The 24,009-nt window shown below is 43.3% G+C and overlaps 1 protein-coding gene across 1 annotated transcript in view; it reads left to right on the forward strand.

Annotated features, from left to right (window-relative positions):
• Window positions 1–24,009, forward strand: part of POLE (DNA polymerase epsilon, catalytic subunit) — a 141,659-nt gene that overhangs the window by 12,006 nt on the left and 105,644 nt on the right. The window contains exons 3-7 of the mRNA XM_030218300.1: window positions 9,782–9,862; window positions 11,619–11,663; window positions 11,890–11,982; window positions 13,881–14,035; window positions 14,544–14,685. Of these exons, the coding sequence (XP_030074160.1) occupies window positions 9,782–9,862; window positions 11,619–11,663; window positions 11,890–11,982; window positions 13,881–14,035; window positions 14,544–14,685 (516 nt within the window). The remainder of the gene's footprint in view (window positions 1–9,781; window positions 9,863–11,618; window positions 11,664–11,889; window positions 11,983–13,880; window positions 14,036–14,543; window positions 14,686–24,009) is intronic.

Raw genomic sequence — 24,009 nt, forward strand, 5'->3', positions numbered from 1 at the left:
GTCCATACATTTTTACCAGTCTCTGTGGTGTGTAGTACCACTGATACAGTATCTTATAACTATTTTCAATCATTGAGCTAGATATGGAAACCCGCAGCAAGTGGCTCAATGCTTTTTCCCATTGTGTGTAATCTATGGTAACCTGCAGGTTTCGTTCCCATCGTTGTAAATAATATAGTATGGGTCCCTTGTCATTAAGCAGTGTAGCATATATGCGAGAAATACACCCCCTGTGGCTTCCCACTCTCATTGCTCTTTCTAGGGTCGTCTCTTCTAAAAGTAGTTCTGCTTTGGCTCTCTTATTTATATAGTCTCTAATGCGAGTGTAGTGAAACAAATGTGATAGTGGTAACCCATAGTCTTCCTGTAATTCTACGAATGAGAATACCTGACCCTCATCCCATAGCTGGCCTAATGTGTTCAAACCTTTCTCCCATTGTGTGTATATTAAATTATCCATCCCCAGCGGACACCCTGGGGCTGTTTTTATTGCCATTTGGTGGAAACAACGGCGATTAGGAAGATATTTCCCCCTAATGGCCAACCATGTCTGTAAAGGGTATTGCACCGCTAGAGGGGCTCTCTTGATATATGTCCGTAATTGACCCTTGGTATCCATAGTAGAGAGCCCAGATTGTTTAGTCCCATCCAGTGTTGCTCTATCTGGGACCATGCCTTTGCACTACCAGCACTCCATCCCGCCAGCACACGCAGCTGTGCCGCCTGATGGTATAAAGTAAAATTTGGCACCCCCATACCTCCCATCTTCTTGGACTGATACATTATAGCTGCCTTCACTCTGGGTGGTTTATGCTGCCATATGTATGCGAAGACCTTCCGTTTGAGTTGTCTAAAGAACCCCCTCGGCATTGGTAGGGGCAGTGCAAGAAACAAGTATAACAATTTGGGTAGGATCATCATTTTTATCGCTGCCACTCGTCCCAGCCAAGATAGTTCTAAGCCCTCCCATCTATCCAGATCTTCAAATAGTTCCCCGAGCTTCACGGGAAAGTTAGCTTGATATAAATCTGTCAATTTGGGTGTTAAGTGCACGCCTAAATATTTAAGGGATCTCGTGACCCATTTGACCGGGAATTGTTGTCGTATTGAAGCTTCATCTCCCAATGTTAACCCCAGCCCTAAGGCTTCTGATTTGTCCATATTCACTCGAAACCCAGAGAATTTACCATATCGATTTAGTTCCTGCATTATCTGAGGCATGGAGTCGCTCGGGTCGACTAAGGTTAGTAGAATATCATCGGCGAATAGCATGATTTTATGTGTCACACCCCCTACAGTGATACCATGTATATGTGGGTCCTGCCGAATATGCTGAGCTAGTGGCTCCATTGTCAGAGCGAACAATAGTGGTGATAAGGCACAACCCTGACGTGTCCCACGTTCTAATGTTATCGGGTCTGAACTTTTCCCGTTGATCCTCAAGGCAGCCATTGGTCTGGTGTAAATCAATTGAAGCCATGTTATAAAACGACCTGTGAATCCCATATGTTCTAAGACCTTGAACATGAAATCCCAGCTAACCCGATCGAACGCCTTTTCGGCATCCAAGGAGAGAAGCAACATGGGTTGTCGGATATTGCCTGCCTCGTGGATCAAGTGGAGTGCCCTCCTAATGTTATCAGTTGCTTGTCTGCCTGTGATAAATCCCGCCTGATCCTCCTGTACTAGTTTCGGCATTAGCTTTTGTAATCTCTTGGCTAGTATTTTGGTAAAGATTTTATAGTCAGAACCAAGGAGGGAGATTGGGCGATAAGAACCGCAATATTGTGGATCTTTCCCTGGTTTGCGAAGAACCACTAGATCTGCCAATCTCCAAGAGTGGGATAATTCCCCCTGGAATTCCAACTCATTGATTGCCCGGACCAGTAGAGGGATTAGCAATTTGCTATATCGTTTGTAAAATTTATTTGTGAACCCGTCTGGTCCCGGTGCTTTCCCATTAGGTAGATCTTTAATTGCCCATGCCACTTCGTTGTATATAATAGGGGCTGAGAGCATCTCCTCCTCTAGTAGTGTTAATTTTGTGAGCTTGGCTTGAGCCAGGTACCTCCCGGAGTCCTGGGGATCCGGGTTTCCCTCGGCCTGATAGAGCATTGTGTAGAAATTTGTGAAGGCTGCCCGAATATCCTCTCGTGTGGTGCACATTTTCCCCTCTTTGTCATGTATAGCTGTGATATGTGTGTTGGCAGTCCATTTTTTCAGCTTAAATGCCAATAGCCGAGAGGTCTTGTTCCCATATTCATAATACGCCTGTCTCACCCGTTGAAGTTGTTCTGCTATCTCTGCCATTTGGATTTCCCTAAGTTCCATCCTCAATGTATGTATGTGGTGTTGTATATTCTCCTTATCTTTCTGACGAGTTTCCTGTGCACTGAGGATTGTCAGCTCTGTGTGTATTTGTTGGGTCCTTGCTCGTGTCTGGCGTGCAAGATGTACCTGTAGAGCTATTACTTTCCCTCTTATCACTGCCTTGCAGCCCTCCCATAGTATTCCTGAAGTCACCTCTCCATTATCATTAAGGGTGATGTAATCTTTAATGGCCACTTCTAGACTGGTAGCGATAGCCGGATCTGCTAGTAATTTATCATTGAAGCGCCATTGCGGCGCCTCAGGGCTCGATATCCTCAGTTTCACCTCTAGCATCATTGGTGTGTGATCCGACCATGTTCTCGGATGTATCTGAATATCTATGATATCGGTTATTAAAGTTGGTGGGCCCATCCAGAAATCTATGCGAGAGTATGAGTTATGGACTGCCGAATAGAATGTGTATCCTCTAGTTTGGGGATTTCTGTGTCGCCAGATATCTACTAAGTGCCATTGCCTCATAAATTTGTGCAGCTGAGACCGAGCGGATTGTGAGTAGCGAACCCCCTGTGTGGTATTATCCAGAGTTGGGTGTAGCGTCAAATTAAAGTCCCCACCTATTAATAGAGTGCCTACTATGTGCTGGGGGAGGAGCGCTGACAGTTCCAAATAGAATGCACCTTGCTGGTCATTAGGCGCATATATGTTTAGGAGTGTAAGTGTTTCCCTCTCTATTTGTACTATCATTAACAGATATCTACCCTTTTTGTCCCTGATCACTCTCTGGACCCGCCATGAATATTTTTGGGATAGCATGATCATGACACCATTCTTTTTCTTTTCTAGCAGGTTAGATGCACAGAACACCTGTTGCAGTCTTGTACTTTGACAAAACCACTCAGCTGACTGTAGCAAATGGGTCTCTTGAATGAATGTTATGTCTGCTTTTAGGTGTTGCACTTCTTTGAACATGAGTTGGCGTTTACCTGGGGAGTTAAGGCCCTTTACATTTAGGGTCATACATTTAACAACACTCATCTAATCTGTGATAGTGCACCCCTTAGCTTTAATCTCTGCTTAGTCTTCCAGGTTATCCCCTCTTGTTGTGTTTTTTTCCCCCCCTTCATGTGGTGTTTAAGCATAGTCAGTCCTTTCCCACTAGTAACCCCCTTACCCTCCCTTCCCATTTGAGGACATCCTCGTGCCATATACATAAGGGTGTCAAGAAGGATAGTGGCCCATCCCCCTATTTATCAACTTTAAGTAACTGGTCCCCACATCATTAACCTATACATTGCTAATTGCACATCATATTTGTATCTTCTTTCAGCACTGAGTAGCGCATTCTTAACAACATCAACTGTACAATTCAATTACATAGTCACCAAGTTGCGGCCTATATCTGGAATCCGATGTCAAGGATACAGGCTCTGTTTATTTCTTTACCCTGGCGTCCATTTTTGTTAATTGCGTGTCCGATTGCTGGCGTTGTAGTCTGCCTTTTCCCGCGACGACTCTTTGCCAACGTGGTTTTTCGCCAATCGTGGGCGGATGTTTCTTTAATGCAGTAGTTTCTCCCTGTGGCCCTTCTTCTGGGAATATTTCAGCCGCATCCGCTATGCTTCGCACTTGATATTGCTTCCCTTCTTTGTAAAATCGTAGCACAAATGGGTGGCCCCATCGATATTTGATGCCCTTGTCTGTCAGAAATTTAGTGAAGGGCTTGAGTTCTGCTCTTCTTTTCAGTGTGGCTGCAGCCAGGTCCTGGTAGCATTCAATATGGTAGGAGTCCCATTGGAATCCAGGTGTTGATCGTGAGGCCTTCATAATTTGTTCCTTTAATTTAAAGTCATTAAAGCAGGCAATAATATCTTTTGGACGGTTAGTGATGGTATTTCCTAGGGCTCTATGCGCCCATACCAGTTGGATTGTTGCTGGATCTTTAGATATCTGCACTTCTTTTAGTAGGGCGCTTGCAATACTCTGCACTGTTGTTTCACAATCAGAGTACAGTGGCGTGTCTGGAAGGCCGCGAAACCTCACATTGCAACGTCGACTCCGATTCTCGAGATCTTCTACTTTGTCCCAAATTTGCAATGTTTCCTGTTTGGTCTCCCTCATCTGGGAGTCTATAGCCTGTATTAGTTCAGTTTGTTCGTCAATGCGATCTTCTGTCTCTGCGACTCTGATGCCCAGCGCGCCTATTTCTCCTCGGAGCTCCGCCCCCAATGCCACGAGGTCCGCTCGCACTGCGGCGATAATTTCAGTTTTTATTTCTTGCAGCCACCCGCGGATCTCGTGCATGCGAATTTCCTCTGGGTTGTGTCCCTCTCCCGTTATAAAAAGTGGCGGGGATAGCAGCGGGGGACTGCCTTCTCGAGGGCTGGTCGAGCCTTGCTCGGGGGACGGCGCGCTCATATTCGCGGCTGGGCCCGTGTACGCAAAAGCTTGTAAGTCGATCGGGTTAGTTTTTGAGTTCGGCATAGATCGCTTACCCTTGGCTTCCGATGTTGCTTTCATGCAATTAATAGTTATTTTTATGCGCTCTCGTCTCCGTGGGTGTCCTGATAGCGAGGGGCTGATCGGAGCTCGTGGCTCAGGCAGCCATTTCAGGGGATGACGTCACTTCCTCCCTTCACCGACCAATTTCTTTGCTAAATGTTGACACCAAAATATTGGCAAAGCTGATGGCTGAGCGTTTGGCAGAATATCGCCCATCCCTGATAAGTCAGGAACAGGTTGGGTTTGTTAGGGGCCGTCAGTCGGTTCATAATATCAGGAAGACTTTGATGGCTATGGCGGCCAGCCAGCAGCTTGGGGCCTCCACCCTGCTCTTGAGTCTAGATGCTGAAAAGGCTTTTGACCAGGTGGGGTGGGAGTTCATGCACCAGACCTTGGCTGCCATGGGTATAGAGGGGTGGTTCACACATGCAGTTCAGGCACTTTATTGTCAACCCAAGGCAGGAGTGTTTGTAAATGGAGTCAGAGAGCCAGAGTTCCAAATAAGCCGGGGTACGCGACAGGGTTGTCCCTTGTCCCCTTTGTTATTTATATTGTCTTTGGAGCCGTTGCTGCGGAGGGTCTCTTCAGCCCCAGACCTCCAGGGAGTTAATCTGGCAGGAAAGGATATTAGGATTCTAGCTTATGCAGATGATTTGTTAGTAATTTTGAGAGAGCCCGCTAAGACTTTATCAAATTTGCTGCGGTTAATTGAACAGTATGGGAGATACTCAGGGTTTTGTTTAAACTTACATAAATCTATAGCCTTACCAGTGTTGTCAGAAGAACCAATAACCTGGCTGGGGAGTTTCCCCATCCAATGGACACAGACTTCCTTGAAATACTTGGGAATTACCATTACTAGGGATTTATCACAACTATATGTGCAAAATGTACAGAGATTATTACGAGACACTAATAGACAGTTGGAGGCCTGGGGGCCGTTGCCACTTTCTTTGATGGGAAGGATCGCGCTGTTTAACATGGTTATGGCCCCTAGATGGCTCTATACATTTCAGTCACTCCCATTGTTTCTAAAAAAATCTGATGAACAGAAGCTGATAAAAATGGTACAAAAATTTTTATGGAAGAAGAAGAGGCCACGTCTGTCTTATTACGCATTAAGTGTTCCAGTGGAGTACGGCGGCCTGGGACTACTAAATATCAAGTATATGACAGTGGCAAGTGGCATGCGACATATCAACGACTGGTTCCGTGGATCCCAGGACTATACAGCCACTTCCATAGAAATGCATCTATATCCTGAAACACATTTTAGTAACTATCTACATACGGCAGGGCCTCCCTTGCCATATATATTGCAAACGACTGGAATTCTGGGGTCAGCGAAAGCTGTATGGCAATGGGTCTGTAAATTGCATCAATTCTCTGCAAAAACTACCCCGTTCCTATCGATTTGTGAAAACCCTGCCTTCCCACCAGGCATTTTATATCCAGCTTTCCAAAGGTGGAAGCGGAAAGGGATGATATACTTACAGCATGTGGTCTCTCCAGAAGGACGGATAAAGTCGTTCCGGGAGCTTCAGGAGGAATTTGGTCTGCCCCCTTCGGACGAGTTTCACTACAGTCAGTTAAAGCATTATGTCCAGTCCTTGCCTTGGGAGGATTTGGCGGAAGATGTTCAGGAAGAACTGGCCTCAGCATTTTCCTTAGCAGCACAACAGCAAGTACCGCTCAAGTTTTACCACAGGCACATTAGAGACACAGTGCAAGAACCTGATTATGCCAAATTGTTAGCCCAGTGGAAACAGGACATTCCGATGGAATTTACAATATCACAGTTGAAAACTCATGTTTTGACTATGAGGAGACACACTTCTATGGTCTCGCACTAGGAAACTCAGTACAAAGTGGCACTCAGACTGTACATTCCTCCTAGGAGGGCTTTCCATATGGGGATCTCTCCGTGGGGGGAGTGCTCCAAACGTAAGGAGCCTGGAGCCGCTCTGGAGGTGCAGAGGCATTGTCAGCTATTGGAAGCAGATAATACACTATATGTATCTCATACTTGGCAGACCAGATGGAAGTATGACCCAGGTTTGTTGCTGGGCCACCCTGTACTCGTCCGACCAATACCAAAAGGATTTACAACTTTTGTGCACAAAGCCATAGTAGTTGCCATGCAGGTGATACTGTCGGAGTGGGTATCCTACGTTTATCCATCCTGTTCCCAGTGGCGGACTCGTATGATCCTGCTGTTGAGAGTCGAAAGGATGGGGGTGCATGACTTTAACTCTGGACCTGGTCTGCGGTTTCTAGATACTTGGCACCCATTGCTAGACACACTGACCCCAGCGGCCAGGAGTAGGTTGCTGAACATATGATAGTTCCCAGGCAATACATAAGAAACGGGAGGGGGAGGGTTTGTAAAGGGAGGGAGGAATTTTGGTAAATTGGGGGGGGGGAGGGGGGAAGAGAAGGGTGGTAGGGGGCTGTTTGGGGAGGTAAGGGAATTTATTAACATCTGTATAAAGTTGTGGACATGGTTGATGTTCTTTACTCCTGTTATGATATGGACTTACAAATCTGAGTGTATAACTATCGTTTAGTATTTATGTCATACAGGATAGCTTGTCTTCAATAAAAAAGATAAATCTTAAGTCTGTAAACTGTATTAATTATTTCTTGAAGTGTATTTTTCTAGTTTGGCCAGCAATGGTGCATGTTTTGTCTTTAATGCTGTTATAGAGAAATGACTGTTCCTTCTTTATTAACAGAGAAAGAGAAAGTAACCTGCAGTGATGTGGCTAGCTAATTTTAAAAAATGTTGTTCAGGGCTCTGATTGGCCCAGGAGCTCAGATTCAATCTGGAAATACTGGATCTTTCTCCAGTCTCAGGTTGGGAGGGAAGAAAGGAAGATCTCTTTACTAGACTGTGAGCAGCTATATTTGCTGTACTTGCCAGGCACTATTGTCATTCGACAACTATTTAGGTAGTGAACAAATGTTAGTTTTATAATTGATCCATATTTAATTACCTGTTATTGTTTGCAGATTGCACCTTTTCTGTTACACTGTTCTAATATTTCATGACAATAAACTTCCTTTAGTTAAAAAAAAAAAAAAAAAGAGGGACCCAACAAGAAGGGATAGGGGGAAAGGGGGTTGGGGAGGGTTTAGGACAAGAGGTATAGTGGCAACTCAGATCTGTCATGTAATTTATCAGAAGTTTTTGATGGATAGGTAATGCTTCATATATAGGGTAGAGGTACCATATATATAGTTAGGAGGGAAAAAGGGGCTATAAGGAACAAAGGGTGCCACGACCTTGTGATTATATATCTCTTGTCACTAAGTTTGGTTTATAAAGGAATGGTTCATGTTTTTTGATGTGTGGTTGTACCGCATAGAGTTCTGGGAATAATGTTGGGAGCAGAGGGGGTAGGGGGCAGGGAGGGGTTAGGAAGTATAATGGGAAGAGGGTGCTAGTGTAGAGCTCAAGCAGCAGGTGCAGGCGGACCTGAGCTGTGTGTGTGTGTGTGGGGGGGGGGGGGATAGACCCGTGGCTGTGGGGTGACCCCAGGCTGGTGGCTAGGCGTTTAGTTAACAGCATTCTCCGAGAGGTTATCCAAACTCCACTTCTGAAACAGAACAAGATTCCGGTCTGGTTTGATATGATGCTAAGAGAGAAAAATAGTAAGACCAAATTTTTCTTTATCATCCACCAGACCTGTCCAGATGAATGGGATGTAACAAAGCAGTCCCAATACTGGACAATTTTACACAGTACACATTCTGAACACATCTGCTCTGAAACAGCATCTTTATTTTGTTTTATTAGGATTTATTTACCACCTTTTTTGAAGGAATTCACTCATGATGGAGTACAGCAAGAATAAGTCAAACATAAGTAATAGATAATTATAACAGTAAAAATATTTATTTATTTATTACATTTGTATCCCACATTTTCCCACCTTTTTGCAGGCTCAGTGTGGCTTACATAGTACTGTAAACGGCGTTAGCCGATTCCGGTATGAACAAGGTGATACTGCGGTACATGTATGGTAAAGACCATTGGGGGGAACTTAGAGAGGGAGAGGAAGGATTAAGATATGTTTGGTTACGTTATGTCGCTGGTATCCCTTGCCAGTCAGGGTTTCAGGATATCCAAAATGGAGTATGCATGAAAGAGATCTGCATATAATAAAGGCAGTGTATACAAATCAAGATCATGCATATTCATTGTGGATATCCTGAAAATCTGAAATATTCAAATAATACAGTGTATAGAGGCGGTGCTCTAACCACTAGGTCACTGCTGCACTGCATTACACACGTGCACATTGATTAGGGTATGTATGTGCATTTACAGAAGCTTTGAAGTAGATGCAAGTGATCACACATTCAAGGCATGTTCTCTGACACACGTGCTATTATTTGATTAACACAAGTTGGCGCTTGTTTTTATAAAAAGGTTCTTATACAGATGCCCCCCCCCTCATAGTGTCCCGTTACAAAATTACCCTCTGTATTTCTTTTCACTCTTTAGTAGCATAGTAAATGATGGCAGATAGAGACCTGAATGGTCCATCCAGTTTGCCCAACAGTGTCTCATATCAATTCATGGATAAATCAACAATGAACGTGATGTAAAATACTTTATCATGGTCTTTCTTTTACAGTCTGTGTCCCAGAAATGCCAAAGTCTGCCCGGCACTGTCCTCACGTCACAGCAACTGAAGTTTTGTGCCTTCATAAAGACTCAGTTTTAGTGTGTTCCAGAAATCGGAAAAAATGCTTTTGATTTTTTGATCTGGTGCTCACTATGTGCAGAAGGGCAGAAGATTGTATTTATTGAAATTGTCCTTCTAATCCTCACAGCTGCTGTCTTATTTCCAGTCCATCTTACTCTTTTCTTTGTACCCTGCTTAATGTCAGGTGCTTTAAGGTGCCCTGGGTTGTTCACCATATATTTCCCCTCTCTTTTCAGACAGAGGTTTTGGATGAGGATAAGCGTCTCATTAGCTCTGTGGATTATTACTTCATCCAAGAAGATGGGAGTAGATTTAAGGTAAAATTTGTTTTAAATATTCTGGTGAAGACTAGTTCCTTAGCATCCCTCTTGACCTGCCTAGACGGATGAGTTATGTACTCTTACCAGCAGGTGGGTACACTTCTGGTCGCTGCATCTCAAAAAAGATATAGAGGCATATTTTCAAAGCACTTAGCCTTCCAAAGTTCCATAGAAACCTATGGAACTTTGGAAGGCTAAGTGCTTTGAAAATATGCCTCATAGTGGAATTAGAAAAGGTGCAGAGAAGGGCAACGAAAATGATAAAGAGAATGGGATGACTTCCCTATGAGGAAAGGCTATAGCGGCTAGGCCTCTTCAGTTTGGAGAAATGGCGGCTGAGGGAAGGATATGATAGAGGTCTATAAAATAATGAGTGGAGTTGAACGGGTAGACGAGAAGCGTCTATTTACGATTTCCAAAAATACTAGGACTAGGGGGCATGCGATGAAGCTACAAAGTGGTAAATTTAAAACAAATCGGAGAACATTTTTCTTCATTCAACGTGTAATTAAACTCTGTAATTTGTTGCCAGAGAATGTGGTAAAGGTGGTTAGCTTGGCAGAGTGTAAAAAAAGGTTTTGGACTGCTTCCTAAAGGAAAAGTCCATAGACCATTATTAAATTGGACTTGGGGAAAATCCACAATTTCTGGGATAAGCAGTATAAAATGTCTTGCATTTTTCTGGGATCTTGACAGGTATTTGTGACCTGGATTCACCACTGTTGGAAACAGGATGCTGGGCTTGATGGACCTTTGGTTTGTCCCAGTACGGCAATACTTATGTACAGACTTCTGGTGGAGCCTATAAGTTAGCTGTGCAGTTCCTCCCAGATTTTAGAAATGCCCAAGGCCATGCCCCCTTTTTGGTTCTGCATTTTAGAATTTACACGCAGACCTTTACAGAATACACTTAGCAAGTTCTGCGCGTAATTTCTCATCAGTGCTAATTAGTGTCAATAACTGCCTGTGAAATGGCAATTATCGGCGCCGATTGGCTTATTAAGATAAGTTGCGTGCGCAACTCCGGTTGCACTGTATAGAATCTGGGGGGTTAATGCAGTGTATATAGAGAGAGGGCTGACTGGGTGGGACAACATTCCCCCCCCCCCCCCCCCCCCCCCCCCCCGTCTCTTGAATATCATGAATGATACAGGCAGGAGTGGTCCTAGCAGTAAATCAATCTATGCTTCATCTTGAAAGTGATCCTCTACAAGACCGTCACCTCCTGGTGCTAGAAGATATCCTGCTGGCAGTGGGGACAGCATCATGTCTTGTCTTTGTCATCTCTGCTCCTCATGTTTAGACTTCATAATAAAGTCAGCGAAAGGGGAAGCGGATGCAGGAGTGGATGAGAGAGGATTACAGCATGGATCCCAGGCAGTCACCTCAGCTTGGTCCCCCAACTAGAGATGGGCTTTTGAGTACAGGACAAAAGCCATAAGGGTGAAAGGGTCATGGCTTTGATTATATACCACCTTTTTGTCATACAACCAAAGTGATTTACATATATGCAGGTACTTTCTCTGTCCCTAGTGGACACAGCTTCTGAGTTTTGTACCGGAAGCGGTGGAGGGTTAAGTAACTTGCCTAGGGTCACAAGTTGCTGCAGCGGGAATCAAATCTGGTTCTGCAGGTTCTCTGCACTAACCATTAAGCTGCTACTCCACAGTCAACACGGCAGCTCCTCCTAACTGTCGCCTGAGTGTTATATATGGAATATATGTGAAATATTGATTCTGACTTTCTTCTTCAGGTGGCTCTACCCTACAAGCCATACTTCTACATTGCAACCAGAAAGGTGAGTAGTTCTGTTTGTAATTCATGCCCATTGACATTGTTTCAGCAGTGCTGGTAATTCATTTTCCCATTGCCTACGATTGAAGCAGGGCTCTTGTGCATGTTGTTTGAACTGTCTCCTTGTGATATGGGCTTTAATAGGCCTTGCTCGATGGCTTTTCCTGCTGGTTATGTAGTTGGCAAAGAAGTTTTGCCATGATGATTTTCTTGTCCGTTCCCTGCTTTAGGGATGTGAACGGGAGGTCTCGTCCTTTCTGTCCAAGAAGTTTCAGGGTAAAATAGCAAAACTGGAAACTGTTCCAAAGGAGGATCTGGACCTGGTAAGTACTGTAATCTTCAGTGAGAATAATTCAATTCATTCATCTGGAGTTGTATTTAAGTTTGCTTATAGTGTACTGATAAGGATCAGATTTCGAAGGAAAACTAACAGTGGTCCTAGAATTTACTGTCTTGAAATTTACTACTACTACTACTATTTAGCATTTCTATAGCGCTACAAGGCGTACGCAGCGCTGCACAAACATAGAAGAAAGACAGTCCCTGCTCAAAGAGCTTACAATCTAATAGACAAAAAATAAATAAAGTAAGCAAATCAAAATCAATTAATGTGAACGGGAAGGAAGAGAGGAGGGTAGGTGGAGGCGAGTGGTTACAAGTGGTTACGAGTCAAAAGCAATGTTAAAGAGGTGGGCTTTCAGTCTAGATTTAAAGGTGGCCAAGGATGGGGCAAGACGTAGGGGCTCAGGAAGTTTATTCCAGGCGTAGGGTGCAGCGAGACAGAAGGCACGAAGTCTGGAGTTCGCAGTAGTGGAGAAGGGAACAGATAAGAAGGATTTATCCATGGAGCGGAGTGCACGGGAAGGGGTGTAGGGAAGGATGAGTGTGGAGAGATACTGGGGAGCAGCAGAGTGAGTACATTTATAGGTTAGTAGAAGAAGTTTGAACAGGATGCGAAAACGGATAGGGAGCCAGTGAAGGGTCTTGAGGAGAGGGGTAGTATGAGTAAAGCGACCCTGGCAGAAGACGAGACAGGCAGCAGAGTTTTGAACCGACTGGAGAGGGGAGAGGTGACTAAGTGGGAGGCCAGCAAGAAGCAGATTGCAGTAGTCTAAACGAGAGGTGACAAGGGTGTGGATGAGGGTTTTGGTAGAGTGCTCGGAAAGAAAGGGGCGGATTTTACGGATGTTGTAAAGAAAGAAATGACAGGTCTTGGCAATCTGCTGAATATGAGCCGAGAAGGAGAGAGAAGAGTCAAAGATGACCCCAAGGTTTCGAGCTGAGGAGACAGGGAGAATGAGAGAGCCATCAACAGAAATAGAAAACGGGGGGAGCAGGGAGGTGGGTTTTGAAGTCAAAATTTTAGCACACTGCCATACAGCTACTGATTATGTCCACACATCTTGTGTAATACACTCAAAAACATTTTTGCCAGTGTTTTATTTTGTGCCTATTTGCATTGCACTTATAATTTTGGGCTTGTATTTTTACACAATGTTTCTTAGGTTATCACTGCTAAAGCACATCAATCCCTGTATAAGGCACTGTTCTCTAACTATTTTATAAAAAGATAAATAAATTTCTTATCTGTAACTTTTCCCAGTCAATAAAACCCAGGAAGCTGCTATACATTTCATGCACGTGACCTTGCCTGCTGGAATAGAGAGGGACAGGGTGTGGGAGTAGTCTTCTTTGCTGAACGAACTCCTGTGTTTTGCAGGGCTTGTGCTGTATTGATAAGAAAACTCATTGTGTGGCTCTGGGGGATTCTACCTTAAAACACACTGACCACTGTGTGAGGCTTTGCTCTCTAAAAACAGCTGTTTTTTTTTCTTTTAACATGACTGCTGATAAAAGGGAGGGGAAGTGCTTGAGGGGATAGGGAGGAGGGCCACTTGTCAGCCCGTTTAAGCTCATACTGAGTTAAAATCAGCATGTTTGCTGATATGTGTATGGGGGGAAAAAAGGTTGTAAAACCAGTAGGTTTGTTTTAAAAATTCAACTCAGCTTTTTTTTTCTATCAGTCTGGCTACAGAAGGGAGGGAGTGGATGATAGAGAGAGGGTGAGGGGGAGGAGGTGTTGATTCTGAAATTTACCAGGACCTGATCAGTGTCTGTTTGAAAAGAGACACCAAGCATTTTTTTTAATGTTGTGTTAAAGGAAGGTGAAAAGTGCTATAGCATCCATGAACTGTAACTTGTCTCCTGGTCTTCTTTGCAGCCAAACCATCTTGTGGGTCTCAAGAGGCATTATATTCGTTTGGCCTTTCACACTGTAGATGATCTAGTGAAAGTGAGGAAAGAAATTTCACCTGCCGTAAGGAAAAACAAGGAGCGGGATCATGCCAATGACACCTACACAGCCATGCTGTCCAGGTAAACTTCCTGAGCCCTTACGCCAAGCCCCCTCCCTACCCATCTTCAAATCCTTGCTCAAAGCCCACCTCTTCAATGTTGCTTTCGGCACCTAACCTTTATACCTTTCAGGAAATCTAGACTGCCCCTATTTGACTGACTGTACATTTGTCCTTTAGATTGTAAGCTCCTTTGAGCAGGGACTGTCCTTCTATGTTAACTTGTACAGCGCTGCGTAACCCTAGTAGCGCTTTAGAAATGTCAAGTAGTAGTAGTAGTAGTAGTACTGCTTCTCAGTGGCCTTGCAATTACACCCACCTGCCATGCTGTCCAGGGAATGCTTCTCTGTAGCCCTGGTGACCTCATTTACTTGCTTCTGAAGCTGCAGAATGTATATAGAGAGAGAATTTTCTCTTCTGCTCTTTTGTATGAAGCCTTTTAACTTCTTGTTCTGTTCTTGACATCTTAGATTGACCAACAGGCAAGTAGACTTCTTACTGTCTCTGTCTTTTTTTTTTTTTTTTTGCAGTGCTCTCACTGGCAGCAGTATGGCAGGAGAGGAGGAGGGCACTTCGAAGAAGATCGCAGATCAAATGGATAACATCCTGGACATGCGGGAATATGATGTTCCATATCATGTGCGATTGTCCATTGATCTGAAGATCCATGTGGTGAGTGAGAGAACAAGAGAAGCATTACCTTTCTTCCCCCCCCCCCCCCCCCCCCAATCTCCTATACCTTAGGAATGCATCAGTATATATTTATTTATTTATTTGTTGCATTTGTATCCCACATTTTCCCACCTATTTGCAGGCTCAATGTGGCTTACATAGTACCGTGATGGCGTTTACTATGTAAGCCACATTGAGCCTGCAAATAGTACCGTGATGGCGAACGCCAGTTCCGGTATGATAGATACAGAGTGGTAATTGCGTTAAGTCAAGGTGAATTAGGTGGTTAAGGAGGAAGAATTAAGTGTCCTTTTCTGGTACAACAAGTTTCGTTGTGTTGCAGGGTCCGGGTGTTTAGGTTGGATCATTATGGTATGCCTTCTTGAATAAATTGGTCTTTAATGATTTCCGAAAGATTGTTAGTTCTTGCATTGTTTTCAAGACATTTGGTAGTGCATTCCATAGTTGCGTGCTTATGTAGGAGAAGCTGGATGCATATGTTGATTTATATTTTAGTCCTTTACAGCTTGGGTAGTGGAGATTTAGGTATGTGCGTGCTGAACGTTTTGTGTTTCTGGTTGGTAAATCTATTAGGTCTGCCATGTAGATCGGGGCCTCGCCGTGAATAACTTTGTGAACCAGAGTGCAGATTTTGAATGCGATTTGTTCTTTAATTGGGAGCCAATGCAGTTTTTCACGTAGGGGTTTGACGCTTTCGTATCTCGTTTTTCCAAATATGAGTTCAAATATTCATATACAGGCCACAATGGTGGGTTTAGATTTTTGGATTTCATTGCTTGCTTTTTCAAGCATGTATTCGGGATGTGTTACAGTTTGGGTACAGTAAGTAACCCAGAGGGGGCACAATCTAAATTACTACCTAAATTATAGGAACATATGATCCATGCCCAAAAGAGCTTAAACTGAACGTGATCATCTGGAGGTGACGTGATTGTTTAGTATCGCTTAGCAAGTGGTGGGGAGAAGTTTCAAATGTCTTCTGCTCTAGCAGATGGATACAGAACCAATTTTGGGCAGAGGGGTCTTGCCTACTGTAAATATGTGGATCTGGCTTAATTCTTTTGAAGCTGAAAACCTTGGATCTGCTTTTCTCTGAGTCCAGGAAACAACAAGGCAAATGATCTGCAAAATCCAACATGGAAAACAAACCAGCAGATCAGTATAATATCCAAAAGGACTTTATTGAAGATATCGTACATAAAACAAATGCCCGACACAGGCCGTGTTTTGCCCAACAATAGGGCTGCGTCAGGGGCTATAATGAATGACATATAAAATTAGAAACATAAAATTATAAAACATGAGATTACATAAAATATATGTATATCTATAAAATATATAATACATCAATATGAATTATAATGTATGTGTAAAACATAGACATGAATTATAAAGAGTCCTTTTTGATTCAAAAATATGAGCATTTAAAAATTATATAAAATAACATTAAATATTGGTTACGAAGATAATATAGAAGTGCATGTAAATATGCATAAAATATATATGCAGTGGACATATAAAATAACAATAGACATCAAATTATTATTTGAAAATATAATATAAAAATGCATATAAATGTGCTTGAAATATATAAATATGTCAAAAACCAACAAATTAAAAACACATATATTATATATATTGCGAATTACATTGTAAAATACCAGCAAAAAAATTTCTGGATCTGGCTTAATTCTTTTGAAGCTGAAAACCTTGGGTCTGCTTTTCTCCGAGTCCATACAGATATTTTCCTATCACTTAATTTTTGCTTCTTGTATAGTCTGTACCATTTAATGCTAACAGAATGGGTCTTCTGTTTTTTAATTTAAATATAACTTTGATTGCTGATCAATGTTGCGTTTGTTTAACCACAGTGCTCTTCTGGCTGACGTTTTAGAGAGTGATGGTAACTTAAGTCATAAGTAGAATTACAGGGTGCTCAGAAGCTACCTGATCACTTATAAATACAAATCCACATACGCAACCAGCTTCTCCTACATTTGCACGCAACTATGGAACGCAAGACCTAACTATCTTCCGAAGGCTACGGAAAACTGACCTGTTCAAGAAGGCATGCCATAAATAACCATCCTAACTATTAAAATAATAAGAATGACCGTGAACCAGACAGAACCGTACTCTTATCACTTGACTGACCAACCTCATTACTATCAACGAACAAGCAATACCACTTTAATACTTATGCCAAAAATGATTTTTATATAATTGACGACCTAACAAAGGCTACAAGCTAAACTATTACTCTGGAACCTATGTGAAATACCATAATGTATTGTTCTTTATCATGTATGTATGCACCTTAATGCAATACCACTTTAATCCTTATATCGAAAACAATTTCTCTATAATTGATGATCTAACGTATTGTAAACATGATGAGGTTAATTGTGAAGAATTGTGAGGATGGAGCTCTCACCTCAGGCTCCCAGGTCCCTCTTTCACTCAGGGTGAGCTGGTTCTTAGTATGCAGATTTTATGCAAATTCCGATCCTACCCCTTTTTACTCGGGGTGACCTGGTTCTCAAAAAAAGCAAACAGAGTCAGGTCTTATCAACAGGATTTCTTCCATACAAATCTTTATTTCAGCCCATGGGGCACACCTCTCTTAGCTTAAAACACTTTCACAAGCTCAACAGTTCTTCCAGCTTAACCATTTCCTTTCTTCCTCTCAGTGCAATCTTCCAGTTTAAACATTTCTTCTTGCACAGTCCCATGTCCCTTTATTTCTTCCCCCTGAGCCCTTTCCCACTGGCATTTTGGCTCAGTACTAGCTCAGTCCAGGACACCCAGTCTCTTCTCAATATTAACTCTGGGACACACAGTACCTCTTCACTGTTCTAACCACAGCCTTGGCATCTGGGACACACAGTAGCTCTCTGAACACATAGTTCTTATCCTGGCACTCTAGGGCCTTCTTACCCCAGCCAGCTTCCCTGCCTTGCACCCCGTTCACCACAAGTCAAAAGGGCTCAGCCAGTACTTCACCTGGGGATCTCCAGCTCCAGCCACCAGCTCCCAGCTCCAGCTACCAGCTCTCTTTTTCAGCTGCCAGCTCTCCCCCCTTCTCCCTTTCTCAGGTGGGGTATTAAGGGTTTAATGGCAAACAGGACCCAGCCCATAACCGGCTGCACCTGTTTCCACCCCCAGGACTCTCCCCGGTCCTAGCGAGCTCCAGCTATACCTCCCCTTTGACTCACCTAGCCCTTCTCCCTGGACATTTTAGGGGGGTCAGCGCCCTCTAGGGGCCTAACCAGGGTAGGACAGCCTCATAATCCTTACAGTATGTTACATTTCAATCTATCACCATAATGTATTCTTCCTTATCATGTATGTACGCACCTTAATGCAATACCGAATGTAATTCTGTTACCGGAAATGGCAATCGCCACTACGGCAAATGTAAGCCACATTGAGCCTGCAAATTGGTGGGAAAATGTGGGATACAAATGCTACAAATAAATAAATTAAAAATAAATTCCTATATTTATGTGCTTTTGATTTTTTGCAAAAGAGTTGGCTGCTTTAGAAGAACTTGGGTAGGCAGTCTCTGCATTCAGCACTGCAACTTCTGCTTTGAAATTTAAAAGCTGCATCATTCTAGGTGTAGACTCTCTTAAAGGTAGGAATAGCTGCTTTTTTAATTAATATAAGCATGACCGGGAGAGATTTTAATGAGATGCTTGACCCGACTGAAAATAATAAGAAATAGCATAAGGAATGTCAAATCAAATGCAAAGCGCTGATAAGGAAGACTAAGAGGGACTTCGAAAAAAAAGATTGTTTTGGAGGCAAAAACACATAGTAAACATTTTTTTTAGGTATATTAAAAGCAGGAAGCCGGCAAAAGAATCGGTTGGACTGCTAGATGACCGAGGAGTAAAAGGGGCAATCAGAGAAGACAAAGCCTTAGCAGAGAGATTAAATGAATTCTTTGCTTCGGTCTTCACTGAGGAGGATTTGGGTGGGATAGTGGTGCCAGAAATGGTATACGAAGCTGACGAGTCGGAGAAAATGAATTCTCTGTAAACCTGGAGGATGTAATGGGGCAGTTTTACAAACTGAAGAGTAGTAAATCTCCTAGACCGGATAGTATTCATCCCAGAGTACTGATAGAACTGAAAAATGAGCTTGCGGAGCTATTGTTAGAAATATGTAATTTATCCTTAAAATCAAGCATGGTACCGGAAGATTGGAGGGTGGCCAATGTAACGCTGATTTTTAAAAAAGGTTCCAGAGGAGATCCGGTGAGTCTGACATCGGTGCCGGGCAAAGTGGTAGAGACTGTTATTAAGAACAAAATTACAGAGCATATTCAAAAGCATGGATTAATGAGACAAAGTCAACATGGATTTAGTGAAGGGAAATCTTGCCTCACCAATCTACTACATTTCTTTGAACGGGTGAACAAACGTAGATAAAGATGAGCCAGTCGATATTGTGTATCTGGATTTTCAGAAGGCGTTTGACAAAGTACCTCATGAAAGACTCAGAGGTAATTGGAGAGTCATAGGATAGGAGGTAGTGTTCTATTGTGTTCTATTGTGGATTAAAAACTGGTTAAAAGATAGAAAACAGAGAGTAGGGTTAAATGGTCAGTATTCTCAATGGAGAAGGGCAATTAGTGGGGTTCCCCAGGGGTCTGTGCTGGGACTGCTGCTATTTAACATATTTATAAATGACCTGGAGATGGGAGTAACTAGTGAGGTAATTAAATTTGCTGATGACACAGTTATTCAAAGTCGTTAAATCGCGGGAGGATTGTGCAAAATTACAAGAGGACCTTACGAGACTGGGAGACTGGATGTCTAAGTGGCAGCAGGGGCGTAGCTATGTAGGGCCACGGGGGCATGGGCCGCCGCATCAGGTACCTTGTTTGCTGGTGGGGGTCCCCAAACCCCACCAGCAGAAGAGTCTTCTTCAGCACCGGTGGACTCCGATGCCTTCGTTGTGTGTCATCTGTTTTGATGCCTTATGTCCTGCACCGTGTATATAGCCCAGTGCAGGACGTAAGGCGTCAGAAACAGAAGATCACGCAACGAAGGCGCTGGAGTCGACCGGTGCTGAAGAAGACGCTTTGGCTGGGGATTGGGGACCCCCGCCAGCAAACAAGGTACCTGATGTGGGGGGGGGGGGGATTGCGGTTGTGGCGGTGGGTTGCGGTTGCGGGGGGTGTCAGCGGCGGGGGGAGGGGGCTAACCAGTGCCCCCCACCTCGGGCACTGGCCCCCCCCTCCCACCGAGGTCTGGCTACGCCCCTGAATGGCAGATGACGTTTAATGTGGGAAAGAGGAACCCGAATTATAGCTACGTCATGCAAGGTTCCATGTTAGGAGTCATGGACCAAGAAAGGGATCTAGGTGTCATTGTTGATGATACGTTGAAACCTGCTCAGTGTGCTGCTACGGCTAAGAAAGCAAATAGAATGTTGGGTATTATTAGGAAAGGAATGGAAAACAAAAATAAGGATGTTATAATGCCTTTGTATCGCTCCATGGTGCAACCGCACCTCAGATATTGTGTTCAATTCTGGTCGCTGCATCTCAAAAAAGATATAGTGGAATTAGAAAAGGTGCAGAGAAGGGCGACAAAAATGATAGAGGAAATGGGACGACTTCCCTATGAGGAAAGGCTAAAGCGGCTAGGACTCTTCAGCTTGGAGAAAAGGCAGCTGAGGGGAGATATGATAGAGGTCTATAAAATAATGAGTGGAGTTGAATGGGTAGATGTGAAGCGTCTGTTTATGCTTTCCAAAAATACTAGGACTAGGGGGCATGCGATGAAGCTACAATGTAGTAAATTTAAAACTAATCGGAGAAAATTTTTCTTCACTCAACGTGTAATTAAACTCTGGAATTTGTTGCCAGAGAATGTAGTAAAGGTGGTTAGCTTAGCGAAGTTTAAAAAAGGTTTGGATGGCTTCCTAAAGGGAAAGTCCATAGACCGTTATTAAATGGACTTGGGGAAAATCCACTGCTTATTTCTGTGATAAGCAGTATAAAAAGATTTTGTACCCTTTTGGGGATCTTGCCATGTATTTGTGACCTGGATTGACCACTGTTGGAAACAGGATGCTGGGCTCGATGGACCTTTGGTCTTTCCCAGGATGGCAATACTTATGTACTTATGTACATTGTTGGACAGATCCCATCCCACAGGGAGGGAGCTGGCTAGAACGACGAGGGGGGTTCCCATGCTATGCTGTTCGCTGGATTTGGTGGATGTGTGGAGAACCTTACATCAAACAGATCATGATTATATACATCTGTCAAGAGTACACTCCACCCTGTTCAGGATAGATTAATTATCTACATCTAGGGAGGTCCCTTCAGAAGCGAGTTCATCTACGATTGGCCCAATACAGATATCAGATGATGCGTGGGTGGAAATGCACTTAAACATAAACTTAAAACACTTGGTTCTCAATATAAATTCCATATTTGATTTATACAGAGCAAAATAAACGGGAACCCAGAATAACCCTTTTTTTTTTCTGGGAAACTGCTAAAGCAGTTTTACGGGGTAAAATTGTTGCTTACACTATTTTCCAGAAGAAAGTGTGACATTCGAAAATTCTGCGCCTGGATCGGCTGGTCACTTGTGACAGCAATATGGGAGACGTCATACTTTGCATATTAAAGCATGCTTGCTGGAAGCTCAATAAGCTCTAAACGAGAACACACAAAAATCAATTGGCTGTTACAAATACTGGTTATATAAATTTGCTAACAAGCAGAGCAGGTTACTAGCCAAAATGGTGCTACATAGTAATGGCCTCAGTAGGATAACCACATTGAGGGACTCACAGGGGATGCTGGCACATAAAGATGATAGTATTGAAAACCTTTTTTGCCACATTATACTCTGCTCCTGCAGAGTTTACTATGGACAGTGACATTTATCTTTCAAGGATGGAGCTGCCCCAGATCTCTGTTTCGGATTCAGATGTGGTTATGAGGCATATTTTCAAAGCACTTAGCCTTCCAAAGTGCCATAGAAACTTATGGAACTTTGGAAGGCTAAGTGCTTTGAAAATATGCCTCTATATGTGTATTCAACCAGAGGAGGTGGAATAGGCAATACAACAAAGCCCTCTGGGCAAGACCCCAGGGCCAGATGGGTTTAGGAGCAAATTATATAAATTCTTGAAAGCAGATATAGTTTATTTATTGCATTTTTACCCCACCTTTTCCCACAGGATGCAGGCCCAAAGTGGCTTACAATAGACTGAAAAGGCTTTCGCCAATCCAGTGGTAATACAATATTAAATAGATATGTAGTCAGAGAGAAGAAAGAGAAAAAAAAAGAATAGAAATAAAGGAGTCCAAAATGGTCCATTCAAATGCTGTTAAAGAGCTTTGGATTTAAGTTAGGGCTTGACTCGCTGTGACAGATTAAGGTAATTAATCAGCTGTCTACATCCGTCCACTCCGACTCCCAAGACAGGCAGAGTTTCGACCGATCCCTCACTCGCAATCTTCGTCAGAAACAGCTGACCGGCAAGCGGATCCCGCCAACAAGACAAGGAATGCAGGCGATGGCCAACGGCTGGAATCGGCGGTCCAGGAGGAAACGGGACCCCTACAATGTGCAGCACTCCCCAAGCAGACTCCTCAACGCAAAGCAGCTGCAGATGCCCAGCAGCCAACAACCGGCAGCGCAGGGGATGACCCCGCATTGACTTTAGTATTTAACAGAATTATAGACTGGGGTACATTACCCTCTCTTTTCTTAATACCACACAGATTATGGTTCTGTGTAAGCCAGGGAAGGATCCAGAATATCCGGAGTCTTACAATCCCATCTCTTTATTAAATTACTAGTAAAAAAGGCCCGTTTCTGAAGGCAAGGAAACGGGCCCTAGGCAGGCAATTTCTCCCCCCCCCCCCCCCGCAGCGGCACCGCCGTTCAAGTTCCTCTGCGTGCGTCTGACGTCAGATGCACGCAGAGAAACTTGCACAGAAGATGATTGAGGAAGCAACGCGAAGGGCACAACAGCACTTTGGCTATCGGGGGTTTGGGTCCCCCGTCAGCACAGGTAGTCCACAACAGCGGCGAGGGGCAGTTTTCGGCGGGCCGGGGGTCAACAGGTTCGCGGAAGGAGGGGGTCGTAGCGCGGGGGGTGACAGATGATTCCGAGGCAGGGGGAGGAGTAGGGAAACACGCTGTGCGTTTCCCTACTCCTCCCCTTGCCTTGGAATCAGCTGTCATGACGTCAGTGCGTGTCTGCCTAGCAGACAACCACCTCCAGGGAGCCACGGTCCCAAGCACAGAACGTTGGAGGTGAGAATTATTATATAGGATGAGGCTAAATTGCTAGCAAACCTTTTAGCCAATAGGCTGTCTAGGGTATTTCCTTAATAGCAGGACCACGAGTGGGCTTTGTTTCTGGTGATGCCATCTCAAAAATATGAGTCAGATTTTGGCTGCTTTGGCAATATCACACTTTGGAGAAACCCCTTCACTTCTCATCAGCTTTAATGCTGAAAATGCTTTTTACAGGGTGGTTTGGGAGTTCCTGTATCGTTTTTTTTAATGGATACTTCTTTATTAAAGCAATAGACGCTTTTATATTCTGACCCAGAGGCGAAGGTATAGGCTTATGGTGTTTTATCATTATGAAGGCAACGTGTAAAGTCATTTGGATTTGATAATGTGGATAGTTGGAGAGGGTAGTTTTAAACTGATGTTTGCCTTAAAGATTTTTTTTTTAAATTCTTAACTTTAGAATGTAATGATGAATGGTATATAAAAATCCATAAATATTTTCTTATTTATTTTATTTTTATTTATTTAATACATTTATACCCCACATTTTCCCACTAGATGCAGGCTCAATGTGGCTTACATGAATGTGTAAGAAGGCTACAGTACAGAAAGTACAATTAAACAGTGTAAAAGTAAGATAGTAAACGTCATTTAAACAACAATGTGTAAAAGATAATGGAGATAATAAAGATAATTAGTGTCCAAGAGTCTTGATTAAACAAGGAGATGATCAGAATTATGTTGAACCTGTAGAATAAGCCTTCTTGAACAAGACGGACTTCAATAATTTTCTGAAATTTAAGTAGTTCTGGGTAGATTGTACTGATTTGGGTAAAGCATTCCACAGTTGTGTACCTATGAATGTGAAGTTGGAGGCATAGGTAGATTTGTACTTAAGGCCACCACAATCTGGGTAATCTAAATTTAAGTAGGATCTTGATAAACTGGATCTATTTCTGAGTGGCAAGTCAACCAATTCAAGTATAGTGTTCTCACTAGATCACCAGTCCAGGATTTGTGG

This window comes from Microcaecilia unicolor, chromosome 11 (genome assembly GCF_901765095.1).
Source record: "Microcaecilia unicolor chromosome 11, aMicUni1.1, whole genome shotgun sequence".
NCBI lineage: Eukaryota > Metazoa > Chordata > Amphibia > Gymnophiona > Siphonopidae > Microcaecilia > Microcaecilia unicolor.